The sequence below is a fragment of the Strigops habroptila genome, chromosome 18, assembly GCF_004027225.2.
Source record: "Strigops habroptila isolate Jane chromosome 18, bStrHab1.2.pri, whole genome shotgun sequence".
NCBI classification, from domain to species: Eukaryota; Metazoa; Chordata; class Aves; order Psittaciformes; family Psittacidae; genus Strigops; species Strigops habroptila.
In genome coordinates this window covers 6,512,303-6,537,741 of record NC_044294.2, presented here as the reverse complement: position 1 = coordinate 6,537,741, position 25,439 = coordinate 6,512,303, and the positions used below count along the sequence as shown (strand labels likewise).

At 60.8% G+C, this 25,439-nt stretch overlaps 3 protein-coding genes across 3 annotated transcripts; 1 reads left to right on the top strand and 2 right to left on the bottom strand.

Annotated features, from left to right (window-relative positions):
- Positions 1-62: 62 nt before the first annotated feature.
- Positions 63-3,015, top strand: SHISA4 (shisa family member 4). Its single transcript, XM_030473508.1, has 5 exons — positions 63-277; positions 1,143-1,314; positions 1,922-2,055; positions 2,356-2,538; positions 2,649-3,015. The coding sequence occupies exons 1-5, from the start codon at positions 205-207 to the stop codon at positions 2,693-2,695; spliced, it is 609 nt and encodes a 202-aa protein (XP_030329368.1). The 5' UTR covers positions 63-204; the 3' UTR covers positions 2,696-3,015.
- A 667-nt stretch (positions 3,016-3,682) lies between these two features.
- On the bottom strand, positions 3,683-7,115 carry LOC115602469 (myb-related transcription factor, partner of profilin-like). The gene is made up of 2 exons (XM_030473643.1): positions 6,344-7,115; positions 3,683-4,363 (listed from the first exon to the last, which is right to left on the bottom strand). Exons 1-2 carry the CDS (start codon positions 7,113-7,115, stop codon positions 3,849-3,851), a joined length of 1,287 nt encoding a protein of 428 aa, XP_030329503.1. The 3' UTR covers positions 3,683-3,848.
- Positions 7,116-7,445: 330 nt separating this feature from the next.
- On the bottom strand, positions 7,446-25,245 carry LMOD1 (leiomodin 1). Its single transcript, XM_030473502.1, has 5 exons — positions 25,064-25,245; positions 24,308-24,866; positions 22,138-22,755; positions 8,916-10,439; positions 7,446-8,434 (listed from the first exon to the last, which is right to left on the bottom strand). Exons 3-5 carry the CDS (start codon positions 22,387-22,389, stop codon positions 8,408-8,410), a joined length of 1,803 nt encoding a protein of 600 aa, XP_030329362.1. The 5' UTR covers positions 22,390-22,755; positions 24,308-24,866; positions 25,064-25,245; the 3' UTR covers positions 7,446-8,407.
- Positions 25,246-25,439: the final 194 nt, after the last annotated feature.

Below are 25,439 nucleotides of genomic sequence, written 5' to 3'. Positions count from 1 at the left end.
CCGCGGGTCTCGTTTCTCCCCCGCGGCGGGGGCCGGGGCCGGTGGCTGCTGCGGGAGGCGCCGCCGCGGGGGGGCACCGGGCAGCGACCGAGCTCGGGGCTGCGGCGTCACTGCGGGCCTGCGCGGCACCGGGAGCGGCCCCGGCCCCGGGAGCGGCCCCGGCCTCCCACCGCCCCGCGGGCAGCGCTCAGCGGCGGCCCCGGGATGGGTCCCGGTGGCCCCGGCGGCGGGTGGCCCCTGGCCGGGACCCTGCTGGTGGCCGTGGCCGCGTCGCTGGGTAAGAGATAGAGGGAACATGGGCGGGGGGGGGAACGGGATCGGCTGTGACCGTGATTTGCATGAGGGGTGCCCGCACCAACGTGTCGCCCCCGCGCACTCTCCCCCGCGCCCTATTTGCCGGTGGCCGCCGGTAGCACGGGGCCGGGATGCGCAGTGAATCCCGGGGGATCCGGGTCCTTCCGGACCGTGCCTCAGTTTCCCCATCGTGGTCGCGTTGTGCGTTAAGTGAAGCCCGTATGAGAGCGCCGAGAAGCCGCGTGGAGCTGGCGGGGAGCGGGCGGGATCCCGCGGGATTCGGCCCGAGGCCGGTGGTTTCCCGGCCGTTGTCCGGCGCCTCCGGCCGCCCCCGGGCCTCGTCCCGCGGCTATTTCTGGGAGCGCAGATGGCTCCGGCCAGAAATAGAGCTGGAGCGGCCGGGGGGGGACCCAGCGGGGTCCGCAAGGGTGTGGGGCAGGATGGAGCAGGCTATGGGGGGAACATAGGCGCAGGGTGTGGGGAGACATGGGGCAGGATAGAGCAGGATACGAGGAGTGCATAGGGGTAGGGTATGAGGGAATATGGGGCAGACTGTAGTGGGGTATCAGGATCCATGGGGCAGGATAGAGCAGGGCACAGGGGAAGACGCGGGCCGGGATGGAGCAGGATCCAGGAGGATGTGGGGTGGGATGGAGTGGGGTATGGGGGTTACATAGCGGCAGGATGGAGCAGGATATCGAGGGTGCACACAGGAGCAGGATGTGCAGGGACACGGGGACGGATGGAGCAGGCTATGGGGGTCCATGTGGCAGGCTGCGGGGGGCTGCGGGCTGGTGGCTGTGGCCGGGCTGGGGGTGCCCGGGCCCTGGTGACGGTGCTGTGCGCAGCGGCGGCGGGCGAGGACTGCCTGTGGTACGTGGACAGGAACGGGTCCTGGCACCCCGGCTTCGAGTGCCAGTTCCTGAGCTTCTGCTGCGGGTCCTGCCACCAGCGGTTCTGCTGCCGCGACCCCCTGCGCCTCATCACCGAGCGGCAGCAGCGCCACTGCCTCGCCTTCAGGTGCCGACCGGCTCCGGGGATGGGTGCCCGGCCGCGGGGATGGGTGCTGGGCTCGGGGGTGGGTGCTGGGCTTCGGGGGTGGGTGTTGGGCACTGGGGATGGGTGCTGAGCTTCAGCAATGGGTGCCGGGTGCTTGCCTTTGGGTTCCAGGACCTGGGCGTTGGATGCTGGGATGCTGGATGCTGGGCACTGGGCAGCGGTACTGGGTGCTGGACACTGCTACTGGGTGCATGCCTTTGGGTATCGGGCCCTAGGCATTGGATGCTGGTGCTGGGTGGTGGTACTGGTCACTGGTACTGGGTGCTGGGCACTGGATGCTGGACCGTGTGTACTGAGCACTGACACTAGATGCTGGGCATTGGTACCGGGTGCCGGGGAGTGGGTGCTGGGCAGTGGGTGCTGGTCACTGATGCCAGTCTGGCCGTCCCCGCTCCTCCATCCCCACGCGGGTGCTCCAAGGATAGAGCAGGACCCGGTGCTGGTCCCAGTTGCTGCGGGCACTGGTGTGACTGGGTGGGTGGGAGCACCCTGGGGGGGGGGGGTACCCTGGGTGCGGAGGGTCCCGCTCTGGGTGCCCGCTCCCAGCCCCACTCCCCCGTCCCCGCAGCCCCAAGACGATCGCGGGCATCGCCTCGGCCGTGGTGCTGTTTATCGCGATCGTGACGACCATCGTGTGCTGCTTCCTGTGCTCCTGCTGCTATCTGCACCAGCGGCGGCAGCGGCTGCGCACCCCGCTGCAGGGTGGGGGGAACAGGGGGGCAATGGGGGTGCTGGGATGGGGGGTGATGGGATGGGGGTGCGGGGATGGGGGGTGCAGCGGTGGGGGGCTGCGGGGATGGGGGTGATGGGGTGGGGGGTGTAGGAGGAGGGGGGGATCCTGTAGGTGCGAGGTGAGGGGATTGCGGGGAGTGGGACGCAGGGTGCAGGGGGGAGCACAGGGGTGCAGAGGGTGGGATGTGGGTGCTGCTGGGCACAGGGGGGCCATGTCCCTGCCCTCATCCCCATCCCGGGATGCCGCAGCCCCCCCTGTGTCTCCCGCAGGCCCGGAGATCCCGCTGTCCAGCTACCCCCCCCCGGCGGCCCCAGCGCCATTCCCTATGGACCCCAAAGCCGGCCCCGCGCCCCCCCCGCCCGGCTTCACCCCCATGCCCATGTACCCGCCGGCCGGCCCCGCTGCCCAGTACCCGCTGTACCCCTCTGGACCCCCCGTCTACAACCCCACAGGTGAGCACTGGGGTGGGGGGGACACCCCTTTATACCGCCTGTACCCCCCTATGCCCCATGGGGTCCCAGTGGCCTCGCAGGGGGTGATCCCATCCCGCTCCCCCCCGCAGCGCCTCCGCCCTATGTCCCAGCACAGCCCAGCTACCCCGGAGCCTGAGCACCCATGGGCACCGCAGCACCCTCCTCCAGCAGGGCTGGGGGCCCCCGTGTGTCCGCCCCCGGGCCCGGTATGGTGCCCGGCCATGGCTGGATGAGGCCCATCCCGGTGGTGAGCCGGTGCCAGCAGCACAGGGCGGCTCTTGTCCCACACACTGGGCCCTTTGTGGGTGCCTCCACCCAGCCCTGGGTGCCAACAGCTCCGGGCACCCATGGGGGGATGCCCGGGGGCCCCCCGAGGGCCGTGCACTGCTGCACCCTGTGTGCCCGTGCCCGGATCCGGCCCCGGGGTTGGAATTAAACCACATCTTGTGCCCCACAGCCTGGTGTCGTCTCCATGAGTCTCTACCGGGGGGGCAGAGCCCCGCACCCCAACCTGGGGAGCTCTAACATGGGGATATGTGACCTTCCCCCCATTCCCTTCTGCTCCTGGAGCTCCTCCATCCCCACATTGCGTTGGGATGGGCAATTCCCATCAAACCAGCCGCTGGGATGAGCCAGGCTGGGAGCGCTGGTGCCCCCCCAGCCTCACAGCTCAAACCTGGGGCGTGAAACCACCCCTGGGTGGGGGGTGCTGAGGCGCTGGCACAGGGTGCCCAGAGAAGCTGTGGCTGCCCCATCCCTGGCAGTGTTCAAGGCCAGGCTGGACACAGGGGCTTGGAGCAACCTGCTCTAGTGGAAGGTGTCCCTGCCCGGGGCAGGGGTTGGAGCTGGAGGAGCTTCAAGGTTCCTTCAACACAAACCAGTCCGTGATTCCATGGTATTTTGGGTCAGGAAGCAGCAGATGCAATCCTGGGATGGGGCTGTGGGTGCAGGGATGATTCCTCCATCTACCCTGACCCTGGGACCCATCTCTGGTGCCAGGGGAGTGCGATTCACCCCCCCCACACCATCACTGGGAGCTGGGGGGGTCCATCCACCAGCTCCATTCAGCACCACCACACCCTTTGGGTCAACCCACTGGGTGAAAACCACCCATCTCCATAGCTTCCAGTACCCCATCGCCCCCCGAACCCCTCAATGAGCCCGGGGGCACCTCGGGATTTATTGAAACGGGCTGGAAAAGGGTGGGAAAACCCATAAAAATAAGACTCAAAGCAGCAAGAGGAGGGAAGGGGGTGTCCGGACCCCACAGCCAGCTGCGGGGGGGGGTGTCAGCCCTGGGGGCCCTGCTCCCGGAGGTAGAGATCCCGGATCTCGGCCAGGCTGCGGCTGAGCCCGCCCAGCGCCTGGGCCATGGCGCGCAGCAGGGACGTGGTTTCCCGGCAGCTCTCGGCGTATTCCCGTCGGAAGGCGCGCACCTCCTGCACCAGCCGCTCCTGCGCCTGCACCGCCCGCGCATCGGCCGCGCAGAGCTGCGCGCAGCCGGGGGTCCCGTCCGGCAGCCCCGCGGGCGCGGCGGCCCCGGCCCCGCAGTCCTGGAGCTGCTCCGCCTCTTGCTGGAAGAGGATGCTGGGGAAGTCGGAGCCCAGCGGCTCCTGCGGCCCCCCCAGCTCCCCGAGGCACAGTTCGGGCGCCGCGGGCCGCGGGGGGCTCCGGCTCCAGCCCTCGCTCTGCTCAGCGCCCGGCCGGGGGCCGCCGCAGCCGGGAACGCCGTCGGGAGCCGGGCTCTGGAAGGGCTCAGTCTTCACCTCCACCGGCTCCTCCTTCACCACCTCCTCCTTGAGGCCTGCGGGACGGACGCAGAGCGCAGGCAGCTGGTGGGACCCCCCCGGCCCCCTTCTGCCTCTGCTTCCGCCATCCCCGTGTCCCACATCCCCTCTCCTGCGAACGGTCCTGGTCATCTACACGTACATATCCCCACAGCTCCTCATCCCTCCTTGTGGTCCAGCCCCGTCCCATGCACCTTGTCCCTCTCCTGGTCCCAGGACTCCCATATCCCTGTCCTGAATGCAGTGCCCTGTGCCCCTGCGTGCTCCCAGTACCCCCACATCCCTGTCTTGGTCCTCACGTATCCCTTCCTAATCCCAGTAATCCCATGTTCCTGTCCTGGTCTCCCATGTCCCTTTTCCGTGTCCAAACCCCAGTAACCCCATGTCCTTGTCCTGTTCCCAGCCCCCCCCTTATCCCTGTCCTGGTCCTGGTACCCCCTGTCTCCTGTCCTTCTCCTAATCCTAGTTGCCCATATCCCTGTCCTGATCCCAGTATCCTCCTATTCTGATCCCAGTCCTGCTGACCCTTGTCCCCACCCTGGTCCATGTCCCCTCCTGCCCCTATCTCAGCCCTGGTACCTCCATCCCTGTCCTGGTCCCAGTCCCCTCCTGCTGTCATCCTGTTCTCAGTCCCCTGTCCTGGGCCAGGTCCCCCCCATGTCCCTGACCCTGTCTCAGTGCTCCTGGCCCTGTCCTGGTCCCGTCTCTTGCCCCTGTCCTGGTTTCAGGGCCCCATGTTCCTGGCTAGATCCTGGTATCCTCCTGTCCTGGTCTCAGTTCTCCAATTGCTCTCCCTATCTCCTATGTCCCTGTCCCAATCCTCCCATGCCCCTGTCACCCATGTCCCTACTATGATCCCTCCACATCCCTGTTCCCCTCCCCATCCTTGTCCCAGTCCTCCACGTCCCTGTCCCTGCCCCAGTCCTTCCATCCACCTGCCCTGGTCCCAGTATCCTGGTCCTGCTTTCCCCCACATCCTAGTTCCAGTCCCCCCACATCCCTGCCCTATTCTCCTGTGTCTGTATCCCTGTCCTGGGCCCCCATGTCCCTGCCCCAGTCCCTCCATGTCCTTGTCCTGTATCTGTGCCCTGGTCCCCCCACATCCCGGTCTTTGTCCCACATGTCACGGTCCCTGTCCCTGCACTCACCTGTCCTAGTCCTAGTGCCCCCATGTCCCTGTCCCCCATGTCCCTGTCCCAGCCTCCTTGTCCCTGTCTTGGTGCCCTGTATCCATGTCCCAGTCCCCATGTCATGGTCCCAGTGTCCCTGTCCTGGGCCTGATCTCCTGTGTCCCTGTCCCAGCCCCACATACCTGTCCTGCTCCCAGTGCCTTGGTCCTGGTCCATCCCCCGTCCTTCTGGTCCTGGTCTCCCGTGTCCTCATCCCAGTCCTCCATGTCCCTGGCCCAGTGTTCCAAGTCCGGGTCGTGGTTCCCCACATCCCGGTCTCCCGTGCCCCTGCCTGTGCCTTTCTATAAATGTGTCCTGGTCCCAGTGTTACTGTGTCCCTGTCCTGCTCCCCCATGCCTCCGTCCTGGTTCCCCCACATCCCGATCCCAGTGGCCCCGCGTCCCTGTCCCCATGTCCCTGTCCCAATCTCCATGTCCCTGCCTTGGTCCCCTGTATCCATGTCCTGGTCTCCCATATCATGGTCCCAGTGTCCCTGTCCCAGCCCCTCCTCACACCTGCCCTAGTCCTAGTGCCACCGTGTCCCTGCTGCAGTCCCCCCGTGCCTGTGTCCTGGTCACCCCACGAACTTATCCTGATCCCCCGTGTCCCTGCTGCTGTCCCTCCATGCCCCCATCCCGCTCCCAGTGCCCGTGTGTCCTGTCTGTCTGTGTCCATGTCTCAGTCCCCCCATACCCCTGTCCTGTCCCGCCCATCCCTGTCTCTGTCCCTGTCCAGTCCTGCTCCCCTGTATCCGTGTTCCGGCCCCCACATTCCTCTCTTGGTCCCCCATGTTCCTGTTCCCCCGCGTCCCCGTCCCCCCGCACCCACCGTGCGGTACCACCTCGGCGCTCAGGACCGGCGGGTCGATGCCGGCGGCTCCTCGCTGTCCCCAACCGGACGCGGGGCCGGGGCCGAGCTCCGGGGGGCCTGGCCCGGACCCGCTGCCGGTGCCGCTGCCGGTGCCGGGCCTGGGGGCGGGCCTGGCGGCCGGTCCCTGCCGCTCCTGCCGGTGCCGGGTGATCTTGTCGTTGGCGCGGCGGCGCAGCCCGCGCCAGCGGTTCTTCACCTCGCCGATGTCGCGCTGGTTGCGGCCGGCGGCGTTGATCTTGTTGGTGATGCGCCACCAGATCTTCTGCTTCTCGTAGGCGTTGACGGTGCTGGCGGCGGCGCCGAACAGCAGCTGCTCGTACTTGAGCACCTCGCTCATCAGGATGTCGATCTCCTGCAGCGTGAAGTTCGGTTTCCGCTTCAGCAGCCCCCGCCGCGCCCCGCCGCCGCCCGCCGCCATGCTCGCCGCCGCCGCCGCCGCCGCCTCCTCATGGCGCCGCCCCGCCGCCCATCGCCCCGCCGCCCCTCGCCCCGCCGCGCCTTTTGTCCTGCGCCGTCCCCGCGGTACCGAACCCGACCGAGCGCCGCGGGGCCGGGGCGGAGCGCCACCGGCGCCTGCGCGCCCCCTGCCGGCCCCGCCGCGCACACAGCGCTCCGGTACGGCTCCATAGCGCCCCCTGCCGGCCCCGCCGCGCACACAGCGCTCCGGTACGGCTCCATAGCGCCCCCTGCCGGCCCCGCCGCGCACACAGCGCTCCGGTACGGCTCTCATAGCGCCCCCTGCCGAGCTCCAACGACCCCCCCCCGCCCCGGTGCCCGGTTTGGGGGTGCCCTCGAGCTGGGGGGCACCGGTGGGGGGGGCAAGAGCGAAGTGGGGACCCCCCCCACGCACCCCGAATCGAACCGGGGGTGGCCCCGGTGGGGTGACCCCAGGGTGGTCCCCAGTGCCCCGTTGAGGGGGAGCCGGGTTTTGGGGTGTCTTCATGGCTCCAGGGTACCTGGTTATGGGTGACCCCAAGTTTGGGTGGTCCCGGGGGGCCCGCTGTGGGGTGTCTGGGTGTTTGGGGGTGCCCCGGTGGTGCTGTGGGTGCTAGGGTGGGGGTAGCGTTGGGTGAGCTTTATTGCCGGTGCCGTGGCCGCAGCGATACAGAGCGCAGCGAAGCTTCACGCCGGGACCCCAAAACCCACTGCCCCCCCCCCCAAGCTGGAGCTGCCCTTCCTCGGGGGGTGCTTTGGGGACCAGCAGCGTCCCGTGGGTCAGGTGGGGTGTGGAGAAGGTGGGTCAGGAGTCATGGACTCATGGAATGGTTTGGGGTGGAAGGGACCTTGAAGACCATCTCGATCCAACCCAGGGGCAGGGACACCTCCCGCTCCAAGCCCCTGTGTCCAACCCGGCCGTGGACACTGCCAGGGACGGGGCAGCCACAGCTTCTCCGCTCAACCCATCGCAGTGTCCCACCACCCTCATGGGTGAACTTCCTTCATAGTGAAGAAGAGGGGAAACCCCCCTCAAACCTGAACCACCACCTCCTGATTCCTCCTGGGGTCCATCCAGCACCCCACAAGCCAGCACCCCACCACAGCTCCTGCACCCCACCACGGTGTCTGCACCCCGTCACCCTCCCGGCCATCCAGAGCCACCACGGGGACACAAGTCATGATGATGGTCTGGCTGTCACCTGCCCCTCCCTAAAGCAAGGCTTGGGGGGGACCTCCACTCGCCCAGGCTGGAGCACTCCAGGCAAGCCCCTTTGGTGTGCTCCAAGAGGAGCTTCCCATCAGGACCAGCTCTGCAGATCCCTCCTGTGTCCCCGGCACGGAGCGGGACACGGTGCTGGCAAAGGGAAGAGCTTGAAGGCTTCACAACCGTAAGGACAATAAATAGAAGGTCTTCCTCCCGCGCCGCATCCATCGGCCGCGGTGGCCCTTCCGTGTCCATCCCAGAGGGAACGCTGCTCCTCGGCTTGGTCACTGCAGGGTCCCAAAGGGTTTGTCGTGGAAACAGTCCCGGGAAAGGCGAGTGTCCTGGGCACGCCGGGCTGCGGGGGGAATGCCATCCCGTCCCTACTGCAGCAGCTTCGGCACCTCCACCTGCCGGAGAAGACACCCCTTTACTGGGGGAGCACTGGGAGAGGGTGCTGGAATGGCTGGGGGACCCTTGTCTCCACGGGGAGGTCCTGGATTTCCATCCCCCAGGTTAAAGCTGGCTTCTTCCGTGTGTCCCAAACCCTGGAGCCCAACCTGACTGCTGGAATGAGGTGGATCTGCCCCAGCCCAGGGGCTCTGCCAAGGGATGGACCTGACCCTGCTGGATGCTCTGCCAAGGGATGGATCTGCTCCTGTTGGATGCTCTGCCAAGGGATGGACCTGCTGACCCCATCTGCTCTGCAAGGGATGGTGCAGAAGGATGGATCCACCCCTGCCATGTGCTCCGTGCACGGGTTGGGACCACGGGTGCCCCGCTCCATACTCACACTGGAGAAGGACATCCCTCACCTCTCCACCACCCAAGTGCCCCCAGAGCTCAGCCCATGGACCCCAGAGGTGGCCCCCCCCGTGGCCCTGCACTTGCCTTCCTGAGCTGTTTGAGGTTGCTGGAGCGGATGGCTGCCAGGAGCTGGTCCCGTGAGTTCTTCTCCTGGACCGGCAGCGCCCGGTCTCCCAACTTCCTCTGCGTGGCCGGTGAGAGCGAGTTCCTCAGGTTCTCATTGATCAGCGGTGGGGCGAGCGGAGGAGGAGGTGGTGGTGGCGCAGCGGGTGCCCCCCCTTTCTTGGGAGAGCTTTTAGGGGACGCCTTGGGGGACGGCTGTGGGGATGGCTTGGGGGACCCCTTCGGCAGAGCCCCGGGCTTGGGCACCTCCAGGAGGTCTTTCTTCTCCCCCCGCTCCTGGGCTAATTTCTGCTCCTGGAGGCGTTTCTGCCTCTGTTTGTCCATGTTTCGGCTCAGCAGGTTGGTGACTGTCATGCGTGGCCCGGCCAGCTCGAAGTGGTAGCCCAGCTTCAGGAGCGTGGTGTTCTCCTTCAGGAGCTTGGCGATCTCCATCTCCGTCTTCCCGCCACAGATGTGCCGCTGGTTGTGGAAGCGCAGCTCCGTCAGCGTGTTGTTCTGCAGCAGCGCCCGGAAAATGGCCAGGATGCCCTTGCCTGTGATGTGGTTGGAGTCCAGGTTGATGCTGGTCAACACCTTGTTGGACTTGAGCATGATGGCGATGGCGAAGGCCACGTGGTCGTCAGCGCGGGTGTTGGCCAAGGCGAAGAGCTTGACCACGGTGTTGAACTCCAGCGCCTCGGTGAAGCGCACCAGGGTCTCATTGTTGATGCAGTCCGAGTTGTTGACGTTCACCTCGGTGACCTCAGCATCGTTGTTCTTCACCTTCTCAATGAGCTCATCGAAAATGCTGGAGGCTTCATCATCCTTGCCCTGATCCGAGGAGCTGTTGGGGCTGGGCTTGGGGGGGCTGCTCTCGGCCGCTGCCTTGGCTGCTTTCTCCTCCACTGCCTTCCCTGCCTCCGGCTGCGCTTTCTCCTTCTCGTCCTCCTTGGATTTTTTCAAGGCTGAACTCTTTTCCTCTTCCTTTTTATCTGTTTCTTTCTTATCTTCTCCTTCCATGTCTTTCCCTGCCTGTTTCTTTGATCCGGAACTCTTCTCTTCCTCCTTTTTGTCCTTCCCTGTGCTCTTCGATGCTGAAGCCTTTTCTTCTTCCTTTTTGTCCTTCTCCTTCTTTGCTGCTGAGCCCTTCTCTTCCTCCTTTTTATCCTTCCCCGCATCCTCCTTCAATGCTGAGCCTTTCTTTTCCTCCTTTTTGTCTTTCCCCGTGTTCTTCTTCAACACTGAACCCTTCTCTTCTTCCTTTTTGTCCTTCCCCACCATCTTTTTCTCCATGGCCTGGACTTTATCGTTGATAGTCTTCCTCTCTTTGGTCTTAGTCTCCACTTCAGCTTTAACTTTGGGGTCTGTTTTTTGAACACTTTCTTCCTTTTTAGAGTCTTTCCCCACCTTTGTGTCTCGTTTCCGGGCCAGGTCTTTGGAAGGAGTTTCCTTTCCCTTCTCTTCTTCATTCTTGGCTCCCTTTTTCTTCTCACTCAATCTGGTTTCCTAAGAAGAGAAAACCACAAAGGTGTTACAGGGACAGACGCCTCTGACCCCTGGACTCACCACCCCAAGCTCACCATCACCAACCCTGCGCCTCTGTCCCACAGGAGCAACCACAGGTCCCCGCGGGGCAGCTCCGGAGCCAGGGGTATGTGCAGGAGGATGCAGGACAGCCGGTCTTGGGAAGGTCTTAGACTGCACCTATGAGGGCTGAGCTGCTCTGAACCAGGCATTAGTGATAGAAACCTGGTGAGAGCATCATGAAGGGTCCCCAGGAGCAGCAGGGAGGTGCCATGGGGCAGCACGGTGCCAGGTTTGTGCTGTGACAGGGGACAGACTCACAACCAGGACCCTTCGGGAGGCTCTGCATGCTCGATGTCTGGAGATGAACAGAGGGTGACGTGCCCATGGTTAGGCCAGGCTCAGATCTACAGCTGAGGGGTTCATTCGGTGTCCTCAGCTTTGACCACAGCGATGCTGGTGACCTGATGCTGGCTGCAGGAGGAGGAGGAAGCACCAAGGCAGAGCAAATGTCACCTTTAGGGGGAACTTTAGGACTTCAGGGGAGGGAAGAAGAAAGCTGCCTCTGAGAGATGGAGCTGGGACACCTCTCCAGCTCCCTGCACCCTCCCAGGGCTCGGACTGGCTTCACCCAGTGCCTTGAAGCCCCAAAGCAGGGTGCAGAGAGGTCTGCAGGCAGGGCTGGCCTCCTCCTCCTCTTCCTCCTCCAGGGGCTGCCCTGGCCGCGGTGTCTCCCCCAGCCCGGGTCCCGGTGGTGCCCGTGCTGGCACTGCTGCTCCTCAGGGACTGTTCCTTGTGGAAAGAACTGGCCTGGCGTGAGCGGGACTGTTTGTACCTGGCGCACAATCAGATGCCATCGGGAGGGCAGAGCTCAGCGCTTTATTTAGTCAAGAGATTTCTTGGCTCCTCTGCACAGGCCCAAACAGGCGACACAAAGGGAGATGCCGGAACCCTGCGGAGCCCGTCTGTGTCCACACAGCCCCTCGCTGCTGCAGCCCCCAAGGAGCAGGGATGGGGCTCCCAGATGTGCCTTTTGAAGGTCTTTGAGGATCATAGAATCATGGAATTGAGGAATGCTTTGGGTTGGAAGAGACCTTGAAGCTCATCCAGCCTCCAACCCCTGCCCCGCGCAGGGACACCTTCCACCAGAGCAGGTTGCTCCAAGCCCCTGTGTCCAACCTGGCCTTGAACACTGCCAGGGATGGGGCAGCCACAGCTTCTCTGGGAGCCTCACCACCCTCAGGTGTCCCAGCGTCATCCTGGGATGTCCCAGGTTGGAGGCTCGCTGCAGCTTCCTGCAAGAAGAGACAGTTGCCCCCGCAAGGGCTCTTCAGCCTTTCGTGCCCACAGGCTGAGCACGCCTCGAGCCAGAGCCAGCAGCAGCATCTCCCCACCAACTGCCCCTAAAAGCCTTCTCCTCCCCAGCCTGAGCACCCACAACTGGACAGCGGGAGCCCTCAGTGTCCCCTAAGCACCCTGGGCCCACCCAAGACCAAGCAGAGCAGAGGCTTTGGCCAGGAATGAGCAGATCTTGAACGAAGGGATTAAAAGCCTGGAGGGAAGGACCTCCAACATCTCCCATGCTCAGAGGAGGCAACGGATTTCTCCAGACAAGATGAAAGTAGAGGAAAATCAGATGCAGAGCAGATCCCTGCTTAGCAAAGCTGCTGGGAACGTCGTGTGATCACATCCTTAGTGCTCGACTCATTGAAGCTCCATCCATGGATGTGTTGCCACATTTGAGGTGCTGCGGTGTGGGGCAGGTCTGGGGAAGGAGGGGACTGGAGCCAGGGAATGGGACATGGAAAAGGACTTGGGGAAGAGGAGCTGGCTGTGCCCTGGGCAGAGGAAAAAGGGAAGGCAATGGATGTGCCATGGGCATTAGTGCCACCCCGGGCAGTGCGGGCGGGATCACGTGCATCCAGGAAATTTGGGATGCGCTGGAAGGATCCCATCAAAGAGGGGACCACATGTGTGGGGCCATGCGTGTGCCCAGAGGGGAACGCGCCTGCATCCCCTCCTGCCTTTGCACACCTGCTGTGTCCCACCGCAGCTCCACCGCAGGACCAGTACGATGGTGGGGATGGTGGTGGTGGTGCAGGAGCCCCCACCCGGGGCTGGGAATGACGCACATGGCTCCAGCTCCTGCAGCTCGGCCGAGGAGCTGCGCAGCAAGAGGATGCAGGAGGGCAGGGAGGGACGCATCTCCCCTGGCTCTTGAAGCTCTGGCTGGCCCCACAGCCCCCTTCTCCCTCCGCAGACACCAGCCCTGCAGCCTCTCCATTGCCATCCGGAGCTCTGCCGGCATATTTACCTTGGATACGTCCCCCCCTTGCCGTGCCATTCCCTCTGCTGCCAGCACAGTTATTAGGGAATATTTTTACACAGCGTGTCAGACCTTTAAAAATAAGCCTAATGCAAACAGCCTGGGCCCTGCCTGATTAATCACCCGTGTTTTGATGGACTCAAATGCCTTCCCTCTTCCTCTAAATAGCCTAAAATGAGCGTTGCCATCGCTTGTTAGCATTTGTAACCCTCAAACCCACTCCGATGCTTCCTTAAAAGGCAAAGGAGACTGGGAACTTCTTGCCTGGAATCCGAGCTCCCGACGCTGAGCAAGGGATGGGGCAGGAGATGGAGCAGGCGCGGATGGGTGGGAGCGGAGCGGAGCAGAGGGGATGCTGCGATCTGCTGTGGGTGGTGGGGATGCGATGGTGGGAGAGAGGTTCTCGCTCCGAGAGCTCCACAAGCTCATTTTGGGGTAGAAAAGAGCTGTTGAGGGGGGAGGGATGGATCTGGCTGCTCAGCGCAGTGACTGAGAGCAGGTCACCCTGTGTGCTCACACACAGGTTCCAAGCGAAAAGGGAACACGTTGGAGAGGAGAGGGAAGGATGCGGGACCTGCACCCAAGCTGGAGGGAAGGGGCACGCCGTGGCCTGGCTGCTGCTGTCACATCGGTGCCTGGCAGAGGGGACATACGGAGATGCATTTGTACAGGCAGCGTTTTGCCTCGGGAAGGGGCAGCCTTCACCAGCTATTTTCAGAGCTATGTCCTGGGAATTGTCCCTCACGGCCCAGATGACCAGCCTGGACACACTGACCCACCACACCGGCCTCGTGCTCAGCCCAGCTAAAGAACAAGATGTGAGGATGGGAGCCCCGGGGAGCACGTGCTGCCTGTCACCCCCCAGCTGACAGGAACCATGGAATTGGGTTGGAAAGGACCTTAAAGCTCCCCCAGTTCCAACCCCTGCCACGGGCAGGGACACCTTCCACTAGAGCAGGTTGCTCCAAGCCCCTGTGTCCAACCTGGCCTTGAACACTGCCAGGGATGGGGCAGCCACAGCTTCTCTGGGCACCCTGTGCCAGCGCCTCAGCACCCTCACAGGGAAGAGCTTCTGCCCCAGAGCTCAGCTCAACCTCCACTTGGGCAGGTTAAAGCCCGAACTTACTCAATCCAGGAATGATTTCAATGTGCACTGGAGCCCAGCGGAGCCCATGAGCCTCCTCCTGCCTCTCTCCTCTCCAGCATCTCCACCATCAGAGCCATTCTGGCACATGGGTTTGCCACCAGCAGAGACTCTTCACCCAGAGCCATTCCCTTTGCAAAGCAACCAGAATCCCTCCAGAGCTGTAGGATAAAGTCCAGGCCAAGACACTGTCCTTTCCTCTCAGCCTCTGCTGGGACAATAAAGTCCTCCTGCAGCCAACAGGATGTTTTCCAGTTCATCTCTTGGCAGGGCCTGGCTTAGGCAATGGGTACCCACCAGCAAAGCTCCACTGGTCCCACTCATATCCTGAGTAACGGAGGGGCTTTTGGAGGTGGGAGAGCCCCGGGGACAAGGGGGGACCTGTGAGAGACAGAGAGACAGCAGAACCTGCCTCCCAGACCAGCCTGGCAAGGGGAGGAAGCTGGGTTTGGTTACTTGAAGTAGGGGGTTTAGGCACACGTATGGATCCCTAACTACAAGCCAAGCTGCTGTCACTGCCCGACGGGGCTCAGTGTGTCCTGCACGTCCTACAAAGGTCTCCAGAGCCACCATGAGACTCTGAGATCGAACCCACAGCTCCAACTGTGGGATGTGCATCATCCTCTGCAGACACCTGCATAGTTCTGTGGGCTCTAAAGGGGCCCCCGTGTCCCCTCCAAGCTGCCCAGCTCCCCCAGCTCCCAACCGGAGACCGAGCGAGGCACCAGCATCCCACTACCCCTCGGCAGAGGTTGGGCACAAGCCGTGTGAGAGCTCCCAGGGCCAGGGAAGTCCCCTGGGGATGTCCCACTGTATGGAGAAGGGACAGGGATGTTTGGGTACCTGTTGCCAGTACCCTGGGAGAGGGCTGCTGGAGCCAAGCTGCTCCTTCCGCCCATTCCTTGGCCAGTTTTGGGCAACTCAGGGACAACTCAGAGCCAAGGACATTCCTGGCAAAACCGCTGTGTCCTGAGAGCCCTTAAACCTGGGTTTAGAGACCACCAGAGGCTTCTGCTGGCCCCGCTTGCCCTGAGGCACCCTGCTTGCACCCCTGCCCACCCCCCCGTGCTCCACGGGCTCCATGGTGCGACCATTCCCAGGCAGCGAAGAGCTTCTCTCTTGGCACGTTTGGATTCTGTTGGCACGAAGCAAAGGGTGGAAGGCTCTTGGCTTCCATCACTGGGACGTGCAGACCTCCCATGACCCCCTGGCCACGCTCTATGTGCCGAAGCCCAGAGGGATGTAAACAGCTTCTCGCCCTGTCCTGCCTCAGCTCTTCCCCTGCTGTTTTAACGAGGAACTCAGGAATTCCCCTTCCCTCTGCTCAGACCTTTCTGAGCCCAAATATCCCAGGCTCTTGGCACTTCCCAGGCCAGGGTTTTGGAAAACAAGCTCCTCCAGCGATGCGGAGTGGTCCTCCAGGGCCTGGCCAACTCCTGGCCCTCACCTGTGTCTTGCTTTGCTGAATTAAGGCTGAGACCAAACGTTTCAAGTGGGTTTCCTTGCCTAGAAGAGCTCCAGCCCTTCCACAGGGACATGCAGCCCTTTTCCAGACAGCCCATAAAGCTGCTGGATATGCTGCACATGGACACTTTTGCTTCTCTAACAAAACCTGGGTTTAGAAGACGGGGCTTTTCTCTTCTATCCATTGCATTCCCAGCCCCTTCTCCTGGCCCTGCCGTGGCTGACCTGGATATTCCCAGGATGAGACCTTGTCTCGGATCTCCTCCTCTTCAGCAGAGGTTGCGAAGGGTGATTCACCCCACAGCCACCTCCAGGCTGGAGTTGTGCCCAGCGCATCTCCTGTGGGCGGCCCATGAAGAGCATTCCGCAGATTTTTAGGAGCAGAAGAACTGTGCTTCATCCCCAGTGAGTCTTAAATCCTGCCTCCCATCCTCTGCATCACGGGGGCTGGATGCTGGAGAAGCAGGACGTGAGCTCCCAGCCTCCTGAGACTACATGCAAAGCAGCTCCAGGCCTTTTGCTAGTGCAAATCTCCCATGGGTCCCATTGCCCAGCCCATGGGACCACCACAGACACCCCATGGCATCACTGGTGACCATGGGGACCTGGTGTGGGAAGATGAATCAAGGTCTTGCTGCAGCTGAGGTGAGCCCCAAGCCCAGGGACTGCCCAAATCAGGGCGCTGGTTTGCTGGTCCTGAGCAGCAGGAGCACCGGCTCTGGGGCTCCTGCAGCACGTGGGAGCCGTGGCCCAGAACCCAGCATGTGATGAGATAAAGCAGAACATGCCAGGAGTCCCCATCTCTGCTGCTCAGAAACGAGATCTTCCCTGAAAGGAAGCAGAGTGCAGCTCCCTCTGCTGCGGGCAGCTCACGTGGCTCTGCGGGTGCTGGGTCCCTGTAAGGAGGCAGAACCGCACCGAGCCCTCAGTGAACATCCAGACCCAAATATCATAGAATCATGGAATGGTTTGGGTTGAAGGGAGCTTAAGGCTCATCCAGCTCCAACCCCCTGCCACGGGCAGGGACACCTTCCACTAGAGCGGGTTGCTCCAAGCCCCTGTGTCCAACCTGGCCTTGAACACTGCCAGGGATGGGGCAGCCACAGCTTCTCTGGGCACCCTGTGCCAGCGCCTCAGCACCCTCACAGGGAAGAGCTTCTGCCTCAGAGCTCATCTCAGTCTCCCCTCTGGCAGGTTAAAGCCATTCCCCTTGGCCTGTCCCTACAGGCCCTTGCCCAAAGCCCCTCTCCAGGTTTCCTGGAGCCCCTTTAGGCACTGGAGCTGCTCTAAGGTCTCCCCTTCAGGAGCCTTCTCTTCTCCAGGCTGCCCCAGCCCAGCTCTCTCAGCCTGGCTCCAGAGCAGAGCTGCTCCAGCCCTTGCAGCAGCTCCCGGGCCTCCTCTGGACTTGCACCAACAGCTCCACGTCCCTCTGGTGTCACAGCCTTGTGTTACTCAACCCAACACCAGGCTGCAGGCACCAGAAGACCCCTGTGATCTGGGCTGTCACGTCTCCTGCTGCACCTCTGCAGCTTGTTCCTGCCTGTTTTCAACCTTGTTTGCTCCATGCTGTGGGCAGAGGGAAGGTCTGAGCAGCACTCAGGTCACTTCGTGGTGTGGGTGGCCCATCGCTGTTGCCACTATCCATGGCACGACTTCACAACAAGCACCCTGACACCTCCTCCCCTGCAGAGCGAGATCCTCTCGCTCCATCCCACTGCGATTCCCACATGGCGAAGTTACTTGAGTGACATGACCAGTTAATCCCAGCGTCCCGCTGGGAGCTGACTCACCAGCGCTGTTTTAGCACACAGATGATGTCCTGCCGCTGCGAAGGCAAGCAATTATCTACAGGATGCAGCTCTTCTCCTCCTCTCTGTATCTATTAATCAGCTCCACATAAGCAGATAAGCAACCTCCTGGGCAGCTCGACCCATATAAGCTGAACACTCCAGGCATTGCCATGGATGTAGCTGCATCCCAGTTGTGGCTGATGGAAATACACAACTCAGCTTTTTCCTCTTGGCTTTTTTCTTGCAGGCTGACTCCAAAGGGAGCTTTTTTCCCTGCCTGTGCCCTTAGATGGACCATGCATGTCCCAGGCACAGCACGTGCCTTCAACGTGACCTGCGAGGCGCTGGGAACACTTTGTGCTGCCGCTCGCCCCGCTCACAGCAAAACAAGCTTCCCGCCACCGTTTCCCAATGACCTGGCCGCAAGGTTCCTCCAGGAATGCAGCTCAGCCCTGGCTGTGTTGCCACCTCGCTTGCCAGGTTGGATGGTGCTTGGCGTAACCTGCTCTGGTGGAAGGTGTTTGGAACTGGATGAGCTTTAAGGCCCCTTCCAACCCGAAGCACCCTGTGGTTCCATGATCCCTGGCCATCGCCTGCCACCAGCTCCATTCCCGCTCCGTGTGTCGGTGGGAGCACCCACACCTTCATTCCCTGCCCACACTGGCATGAGCCGGGAGCTGCTGGAGAAACAGCGGGAGGAAGGATGCCCCAGCACCACCCACCCCTTACACCCCTTGTGGAGGCCAGGAGCTGGGCACAGCAACAACATGTTCTGAGGAGGGAAAGGCAGCCGGAGTGCTGGAGACCTGCCAGGACATGGCTAAAAGAGAAGCAAGAGCTGGGAATTGCAGAAGCCTCTTGGAAGAGGGCAGGAGCAGTCTTGGCATCCCGACAGAAGTGGCTGATAAACAGAAGAGCGGAGTTTAAACACACACGGGTTAGTCACCGCCTGGTAAGATGCTTAAAGCATGATACAAGCACTTCTTGCCCTGTTTGCCATTCCCCTCCAGCCGGTACCAGCTATTTCAGTGTGGAGCTTGGTTGTCCTCCAGATACGTTCATCAAAAGATGACAAGTTCTGAGCATTAACAAGGCATTTAAACACTAACTCGGTTTTCCATGGTGGTGAAGGGCTCGCTGGGAGGGAGCTCCACTGGTCATAGAACCATGGAATGGTTTGGGTTGAAGGGACCTTAAAGCTCCAACCCCTGCCCTGGGCAGGGACACCTTCCACTAGAGCAGGTTGCTCCAAGCCCCTGTGTCCAACCTGGCCTTGAACACTGCCAGGGATGGGGCAGCCACAGCTTCTCTGGGCACCCTGTGCCAGCACCTCAGCACCCTCACGGGGAAGAGCTTCTGCCTTGGATCCAAGTCCTGAGCCGATCCCACACCACCCACTAAGTGAGAAAGGAAGGCAGGACTTCCAAGACCTTCCCAAGGAGTTCTGTAATCCTCATCTGCTGTCCTCTGGCACCAGCATCCTTCAGGCACGACCCATTTGGATTTAGTAAACTCCCTCCAAGGTCACTGCTTTTCCCTTGGCATCAAAGCCTGGCCATGGGGAACGCTGTCCCACCACCCAGCTGCATCCATCAACACCAAAGACCCCAGGGACAGCCCCAGGAGCTCTGGGCTGGGCAAAGCAGCCTGCAGGGATAATGGTACACGGACCTGGTGCTGGGGGCAGAGGGACATCCAAGAAGAAGGGGAAGGGTGTTGGAAGACACTTGCCTGAGTCACCTCAACTTCTGCCCTGGGAAGGATGTTCAGCCTTCAGGAGGTACAAATACAGGGCCCATGTGGACTGTGCATCCAATGGCTCCTATTCAGAGCTTTCCCAAGGCTCTCATGGAAAGACACATCCACCACATGTGCAAGCACCTTGCTAAAAGAAGTGGTTGTGTGGCCCTGGCATGAATCCCCTCCATCAGCAGGATGATGCCCCCACATGCAATTTCCCTGCATTTTCCCAGCTATCCTTGAAGCAGCACGAAATCAGTGCAGCCCTGTGGGGAGGCAGGACTGGGGACAACGATGGGACCAGGACATCCTGGTGTCCTCTCCTTGCAGGTGAAGTGGAGGGAAGGAGGCTCCATCCATTTCCAGGGAAGCCGGTGGTGCTGGAGGAGGAGACACAAGCCCAGCTCCCTGAGCCTGGCTCCAGAGCAGAGCTGCTCCAGCCCTCGCAGCAGCTCCGGGGCCTCCTCTGGCCTCGCTCCAGCAGCTCCACGTCCCTCTGCTGCTGGGGACATCTCTCCATTTATTTACTTGTGAACATTGGTTTAACTCTGGCTCCTGGGATACATGGACCTCCAAGAAGGCCTTGTTGGGCACATGGAGGGAGGCCCTGTCCCAGGCCCTGCTGCTGGGGACACGGAGCCTGGGTTATGCTTTCGCTCAGCAGCACTGCTAGATGCAGATGAATTCGTGAGTGCATCGCCGAGACGTGACTTCGGCTGCACGGAGCGGGAGGGCAAAGCTCACGTCTGTTTTGGGCTGTTTATAAACTGCTTCCTAGTTACCCAACTTTGCCCTTTTCAGCACTAAGAAGATGTGTTATTCTACAGTCAGAAGATTTCTAAATATACCCACTCTTCCCAATAGTTAGAAGGGAATGAGGGTGCCGGGAGCCGGGCCAGGACCCGAGCCACGGCTGCGAGAACTCTGAGATGGGCAGAAACTCAACTCTTCCCTTTCAAATACCTTCCTCTGGAGAAATTCCTGCACGACAGACACCGTTCCACCAGCACAGAGAGGGGCAAGGAGGGATGGAGGAACAGGAGGGAGGAGGAGGAGTGGGGAGCAGGAGCGCAGCAGCTTGGGCCAGCAGGAGCTCTGGAATACTTTCCAGCCTCAGTGCCCACGTGAAGGCAGCGATGCACCTAAACACGCTGTAGTTCAAGGACAAGAATCTAACCTCCTGTCCCTCCCTGCTGAAGAGACATCCCAGACACAGGATAACATCTTCCAGATGTTCGGAGGGATGGAATGACATCCCATTCCTTCCCTGCCCTCGTCCTGCCCTTCCCTCCCATGCTCACATGTCTGCTTCTTGCTTGCAAAGGTTTTGCTCAATGCATTTCATAGAATCATGGACTGGTTTGGGTTGGACCTTAAAGCTCCTCCAGTTCCAACCCCCTGCCCCGGGCAGGGACACCTTCCACTAGAGCAGGTTGCTCCAAGCCCCTGTGTCCAACCTGGCCTTGAACACTGCCAGGGATGGGGCAGCCACAGCTCCATCAGAGGCCTCAGTGCTGTGAGCAGCCGGGTGAGAGCTCGGGGATGCTCCGGATGGCTCCGTGTTCTCATCCATCCTGCAGCAAAACCCAGCCTGAGGCTTCTTGGCATGGAGGGAACCAGCAGCTTCCTGGGCTGGTTTCTGTGGCCCAGTGATCCCATCCCACCCAGCCCATCCCAACCCATCCCATCCATCCTTGTGCCCCATGGTGGAGCAAAGGTCCATGGGCTGACCTGGCATTTTCTAGGTGCTAATCCCAGCTCCTAACAATTCCAAGGAGGAAGAGGTGGAGGAGATTTTGCTCTTGGCCTCCAGGGATTGCAACAGAAGCAAGTTGGTTCTGCCATACCCAGTCACTGCAATGCAACGCACACATTTCCTCCCTTCCTCCTCATCATGGACAATTCCCTATCCCAATTCCCAGTTGACTCCTCAACTTCCCATGGTTAAGAACAAACCAGCATCACTTCTGATGCTGAACTAAGATTCCCTCTGCCTGAGCAAGCAGCTGTTCCAGTGCCTGCAAGCCAGGATCCCCTGCAAACCAGTGCAAAGCCCTGCAGCACCACTGAGGGAACTGGTCCCACATGACAGCATCTCCCTTTCCAGGCCCATTTGTCCGCAATTCCCCACCATGCAGAAGTTTTCCACCAGCCCCCAGATAGGAAATTGCACCCCGGTGATCCCATGGCCACAAAGAGAAGGTGAAGGCTGCGAGTGCCTCATCCTCACAGCCAGAGGAAAGCTCTGGGGCTGCACGAGAAGCCTGGGGAGGGGTGGGGGGATCTCTTTAACCCCCTGTTCAGGCCTCCAAAAGAAACCTACATTTATTCCTCCTACAGCTCTCTCAGATTCAGGGCAGGAGAAGACCCTCCTATAATAAACTCTATAAACATCCAGAAAGAGCTATTTCCACGTACTCCCTCGATTGCTCAGCTGGAAGATCCAGGCTACTGCTGGGAGACCTGGAATAGGTCAGGAATTGGAGCCAGAGCAGTCTGTTAACTGAAGCATCCACATAACCCTCTGCTCTGCTGCTGCTGCTGGCACCCCTCAGCCTTGTCCAGTCTCACCTGAGGCTGCGACACGAAACCTGCCTGTGAATACACAGATAAAGGCTGCAGATTCTCCTTCTGTCACCTCCTGGCTCAGCCTGCTGTGAAAACCCAGGGAAAGCAAATGCTTCCCGGCCTCCCATGCACGAAGCACATTCCAAATATTCTTAGTGCAGAGGTTACCGAGTGTTAGAGAGGAACAGGATCGGCTCCCACTAAGGCAAGGCACAGGGAGAAGGGCTGGCACGAAGCTTTCTAGCTCCAAGGAGGCTGCTGCAGGTGCAGATAAGGAGCTAAATGTACCCAAAGGAGAAGCAAAGCATGAAGTTGAACTGAACAATGAGCATGAAACAAGTGGCTTGGGGCAAAACCTGGTTCTTGGGGTGATTTCCCCCAGCTCCAAAGTGGCAAACCAGCAGAGCTCTGGGCTCTGTAACCCCGGGACCTCATGGAACACCCTGTTCCCTCCCGGAGTGCCCGGAGCAGGTCCCTGCCTCGCTCCTCCGGTCCCTACACCACAATCGCTGTCCTTAGCAAGCGCCGCTCGCCTTCCTCAGCATTCCCGTTTGCCACCTCATCCCTGCACCCCCCCAGTGCAGCTCACAGGTATTTCCCCCCTGCATTTCCCCCCCCGACAGCTCAGCGTGGTGAGATGCAACTTACATCTATTGACTGCTCCCTCTGAAGGCGTTTCCTGCTCTCCTTCCCGCAGTGGTTGAGCGTCGTGGCGCAGTTTTGCGGGCTGTTCTCCGTTTGGTTTTCCTGCCTGAGCTCCAGAGGGATGCTGCCATCGGCATCCACCACATCCAGCTCCTTTTCCAGCTCTTCCATCTCCTCTGGCGACAGAGTCGACAACAAACTGTCGATGTCAGGATCTTCGCTGACTTGTCGCCGGTATTTGGCCACTTTGGACATCTTGGCTCGCTGGCGAGACACGGTGGCGGTTGTGTGGGACCCAAGGCAGGAGAAAAACCAGAAGCCGAAGCTCCAACTGCTTCCCCAGCAGCAGCAGGTGCTGAAGTGTTAAATCCCAGCAAGCCTCAATGGCTGCAGCCCCGGGATCTAGTGGTTAGAAAGAGGGGACACCCCTCGGTCCAAGAGATGGCCAATAACAGGATCCAGCGGCGATTTGGGAGCGGGGAAGCCAATGGAGCCCGGTGGGAGGCGGGGAATGGTGCTATCAGAGGAGCCTGAAACCCGAGGACATTCCAGGGAACCAGGCAGAGCTGCATGACCAAATTTAGTCCGGAGCATTTAGCCTTTTAAAGGCAATAGGCCAACCTAGTGAGAAAACAGGCAAAAATGCACAAGCTGGCAGGCTGGGGCTGGGGGGAGGCCGATCCCTGCCATGGGGCCATCCCTGCTGGGGCGCTGCTAGAGAGGTTGGGGGGCTCCTCCCTCTGCCGAGCCTGACCCCAGCGCGTCCCTGGGTCCCTTTAGCAGGGCTCCTGCCGATGCCCTCTCCTCTGGAGCAGTGCTGCTGCTCTTCCTCCCAGCACCCCCATTTCCCCTCCCAAGCCCCAGAGCCATCCCTCCTGCTCCTGGTTCAGGCAGTGCCCTAAGCCTGGGCTTTGCTTGGAGGCACCTACTTTCCATCAGCCTAACCCATACAGCAGCTTAGAGCACCTAAAAGTGCTCCCAGAGGGACGGAGGCTGCTGGGCTCCTCTCTCCAAGCTTCAGGGCAGCTTTACTCCACGTGCAGCATTTTGCACCTCTCTGTTGCACTGCCAGCTTCACCCTTTCTCCTCCTCCTCATGCCTCCTGCCTGCTCTCAGGCCTCCGTCTTTGCCAGACCAAGCAAACAGCCCTTTTGTCTTCTTCAGTAAGAAAAGCTCTCGGAATAAACCTCATCCTCTTCCCTGCCCATCTTCCTGGCTCAGATCCTGCCCCAAACACAGGCACAGGGTGCTCCAGGCAAGTCTCCCAAAGCCTTGTGTTACAAACTAGACATTCCCCATCCTGCTGGGCAATGCACATTCTTGGTGTGTTCTAGGATCTCATTTATCTCCAGCTCCTGCTCAAACCTTCCTGTGACTCACCAGCACGGCTGAGATTCTTCACAGACTGGAGAAGAAACTGTTGGGTTTAGTTACCAAGTGGTTAAGTTACCATCACCTTAACCATTGCCAGGTTGAATTTCACCCCATCACTGCTATCTCCCCGATATCATGACCCTCATCTTGGTGCTGGTTTGCACTGAGGACTAGGAGGGACATGGTCACCCCTTCACCTTCTTCTGGTCTCAACCTGGACAATCTTTTCCTTCCCTCACCCCAAAACTGCCTCGGCTGCAGCAGCACTGCAGGCAACAGGAACCAGAGTGAATTTAACAGGTTCATGCCCATTTGGTGCCCTCTTCATCTGAAGAAGCCAAATGACTGTCTTAAATGTTCCACCTTACGACAGCAAGGGCTTTGGACAAGGGCCTGTAAGGACAGGACAAGGGGAATGGCTTTAACCTGCCAGAGGGGAGATTGAGATGAGCTCTGAGGCAGAAGCTCTTCCCTGTGAGGGTGCTGAGGCGCTGGCACAGGGTGCCCAGAGAAGCTGTGGCTGCCCCATCCCTGGCAGTGTTCAAGGCCAGGTTGGACACAGGGGCTTGGAGCAACCTGCTCTAGTGGAAGGCGTCCCTGCCCGTGGCAGGGGGTTGGATCTGGATCAGCTTTAAGGTCCCTTCCAACCCAAACCATTCCAGGACTCTATGAGGATGTTCTTACTGCAATTTAACTTGGCTGCCACATCTCTTTCTGAACAGGGGTATTCACAGAGCTCTGACTGCACCATATTCCACAGGGTCTCAGTGCTGTAAGAAAGAGAACACCCAAAGGATACCTCGTGCTTTCAGCCCAGAATCCAAGGAGCTCTGGGCCACCAGCAACAGGGACTGGGGACACGTGTGGGGGCCCTTGGGCCTTGCTCTGCAGCCGGCTCCAGCCGCTGGATGCTGTCCCTCCGAGGCAGGACAGCGCGGCGCAGAGGAGCTCCCAGCAGCTCCCAGTCTCCAGCGAGGCTCTGCCAGTGCCCGGATTTCTCTGGATCCCCATCTCCATAGCAACCGAGCACCTTGGAGCCACCGATGGGTATTTCTGCACAAGACGCCTCTGAAACACAGCGACAGGATGAGCCATGTCCTGGGGGTGAGGAACTGAGGCAGAGTCACGCTGAGCTTCTCCAGGCACACGTCCAAGGGCTCCAGCAGAGCTGGGAAAGCCCTTCGGTGCCTCTCCTCTCGGGACACCACCCAGGACCACCATAGAACCACAGTTAGGCGTGGAAAGGACCCTCAGATCACATAGTTCCAACCCCCATCTGTCTTCCTTTCTTTATTCCCATAAAAAGGACACTGAAAATGGGATGGATTCCTCTGATCTGTTTAATTTCTCTTCTGAGCCTGCAGGAGGAAACGTTAAACACAAAACACGCCTTACTGTTAAACACAGACCTTGTTTTCAAAATGTTACATGACAAACCAAGTGACGTGAAGGGACAGGCCAAGGGGGAATGGCTTGAAGTGCCAGAGGGGGGACTGAGATGAGCTCTTGGGCAGAAGCTCTTCCCTGTGAGGGTGCTGAGGCAGGAGTAACTTACCCTCGGTAGGGGAAAGGACAAGGCTCCTGCAAGCAATTGCCTGCTTGGAAGGGTTGGACCAGGGTGGGACCGGCCACAGCAGCAACAGAAACACGGGAGCGGGGGGGGCTCCAAGGGGAGATTTTCTTCTCTTCCCAACGCCCCCCCCAGCAAGAGCAGAAGCCACAGCACCACCTGCTGGTGATCTGCGGTACTGCAGCAGCCCCGGCCAGGGCGAACGGGCCGGAACCGCTCTCGGGACACAGAACCATGGAACGGTTTGGGTTGAAGGGAGCTTAAAGCTCCTCCAGCTCCAACCCCTGCCACGGGCAGGGACACCTTCCACTAGAGCAGGTTGCTCCAAGCCCCTGTGTCCAACCTGGCCTTGAACACTGCC

What these genes read in the sequence shown, in the direction of transcription:
- SHISA4 (XM_030473508.1), top strand. Translation starts at nt 205, where the DNA reads ATGGGTCCCGGTGGCCCCGGCGGCGGGTGGCCCCTGGCCGGGACCCTG. An exon ending in GGCCGTGGCCGCGTCGCTGG is followed by an intron (nt 278 to 1,142) that starts GTAAGAGATAGA and finishes TGCTGTGCGCAG; the next exon opens with CGGCGGCGGGCGAGGACTGC. An exon ending in CCCCGTCTACAACCCCACAG is followed by an intron (nt 2,539 to 2,648) that starts GTGAGCACTGGG and finishes TCCCCCCCGCAG; the next exon opens with CGCCTCCGCCCTATGTCCCA.
- LOC115602469 (XM_030473643.1), bottom strand. Translation starts at nt 7,115, where the DNA reads ATGAGAGCCGTACCGGAGCGCTGTGTGCGCGGCGGGGCCGGCAGGGGG. An exon ending in CGCCGAGGTGGTACCGCACG is followed by an intron (nt 4,364 to 6,343) that starts GTGGGTGCGGGG and finishes TCCGTCCCGCAG; the next exon opens with GCCTCAAGGAGGAGGTGGTG.
- LMOD1 (XM_030473502.1), bottom strand. Translation starts at nt 22,389, where the DNA reads ATGTCCAAAGTGGCCAAATACCGGCGACAAGTCAGCGAAGATCCTGAC. An exon ending in AGAGGGAGCAGTCAATAGAT is followed by an intron (nt 10,440 to 22,137) that starts GTAAGTTGCATC and finishes TTCTCTTCTTAG; the next exon opens with GAAACCAGATTGAGTGAGAA. An exon ending in ACCTCAAACAGCTCAGGAAG is followed by an intron (nt 8,435 to 8,915) that starts GCAAGTGCAGGG and finishes CTTCTCCGGCAG; the next exon opens with GTGGAGGTGCCGAAGCTGCT.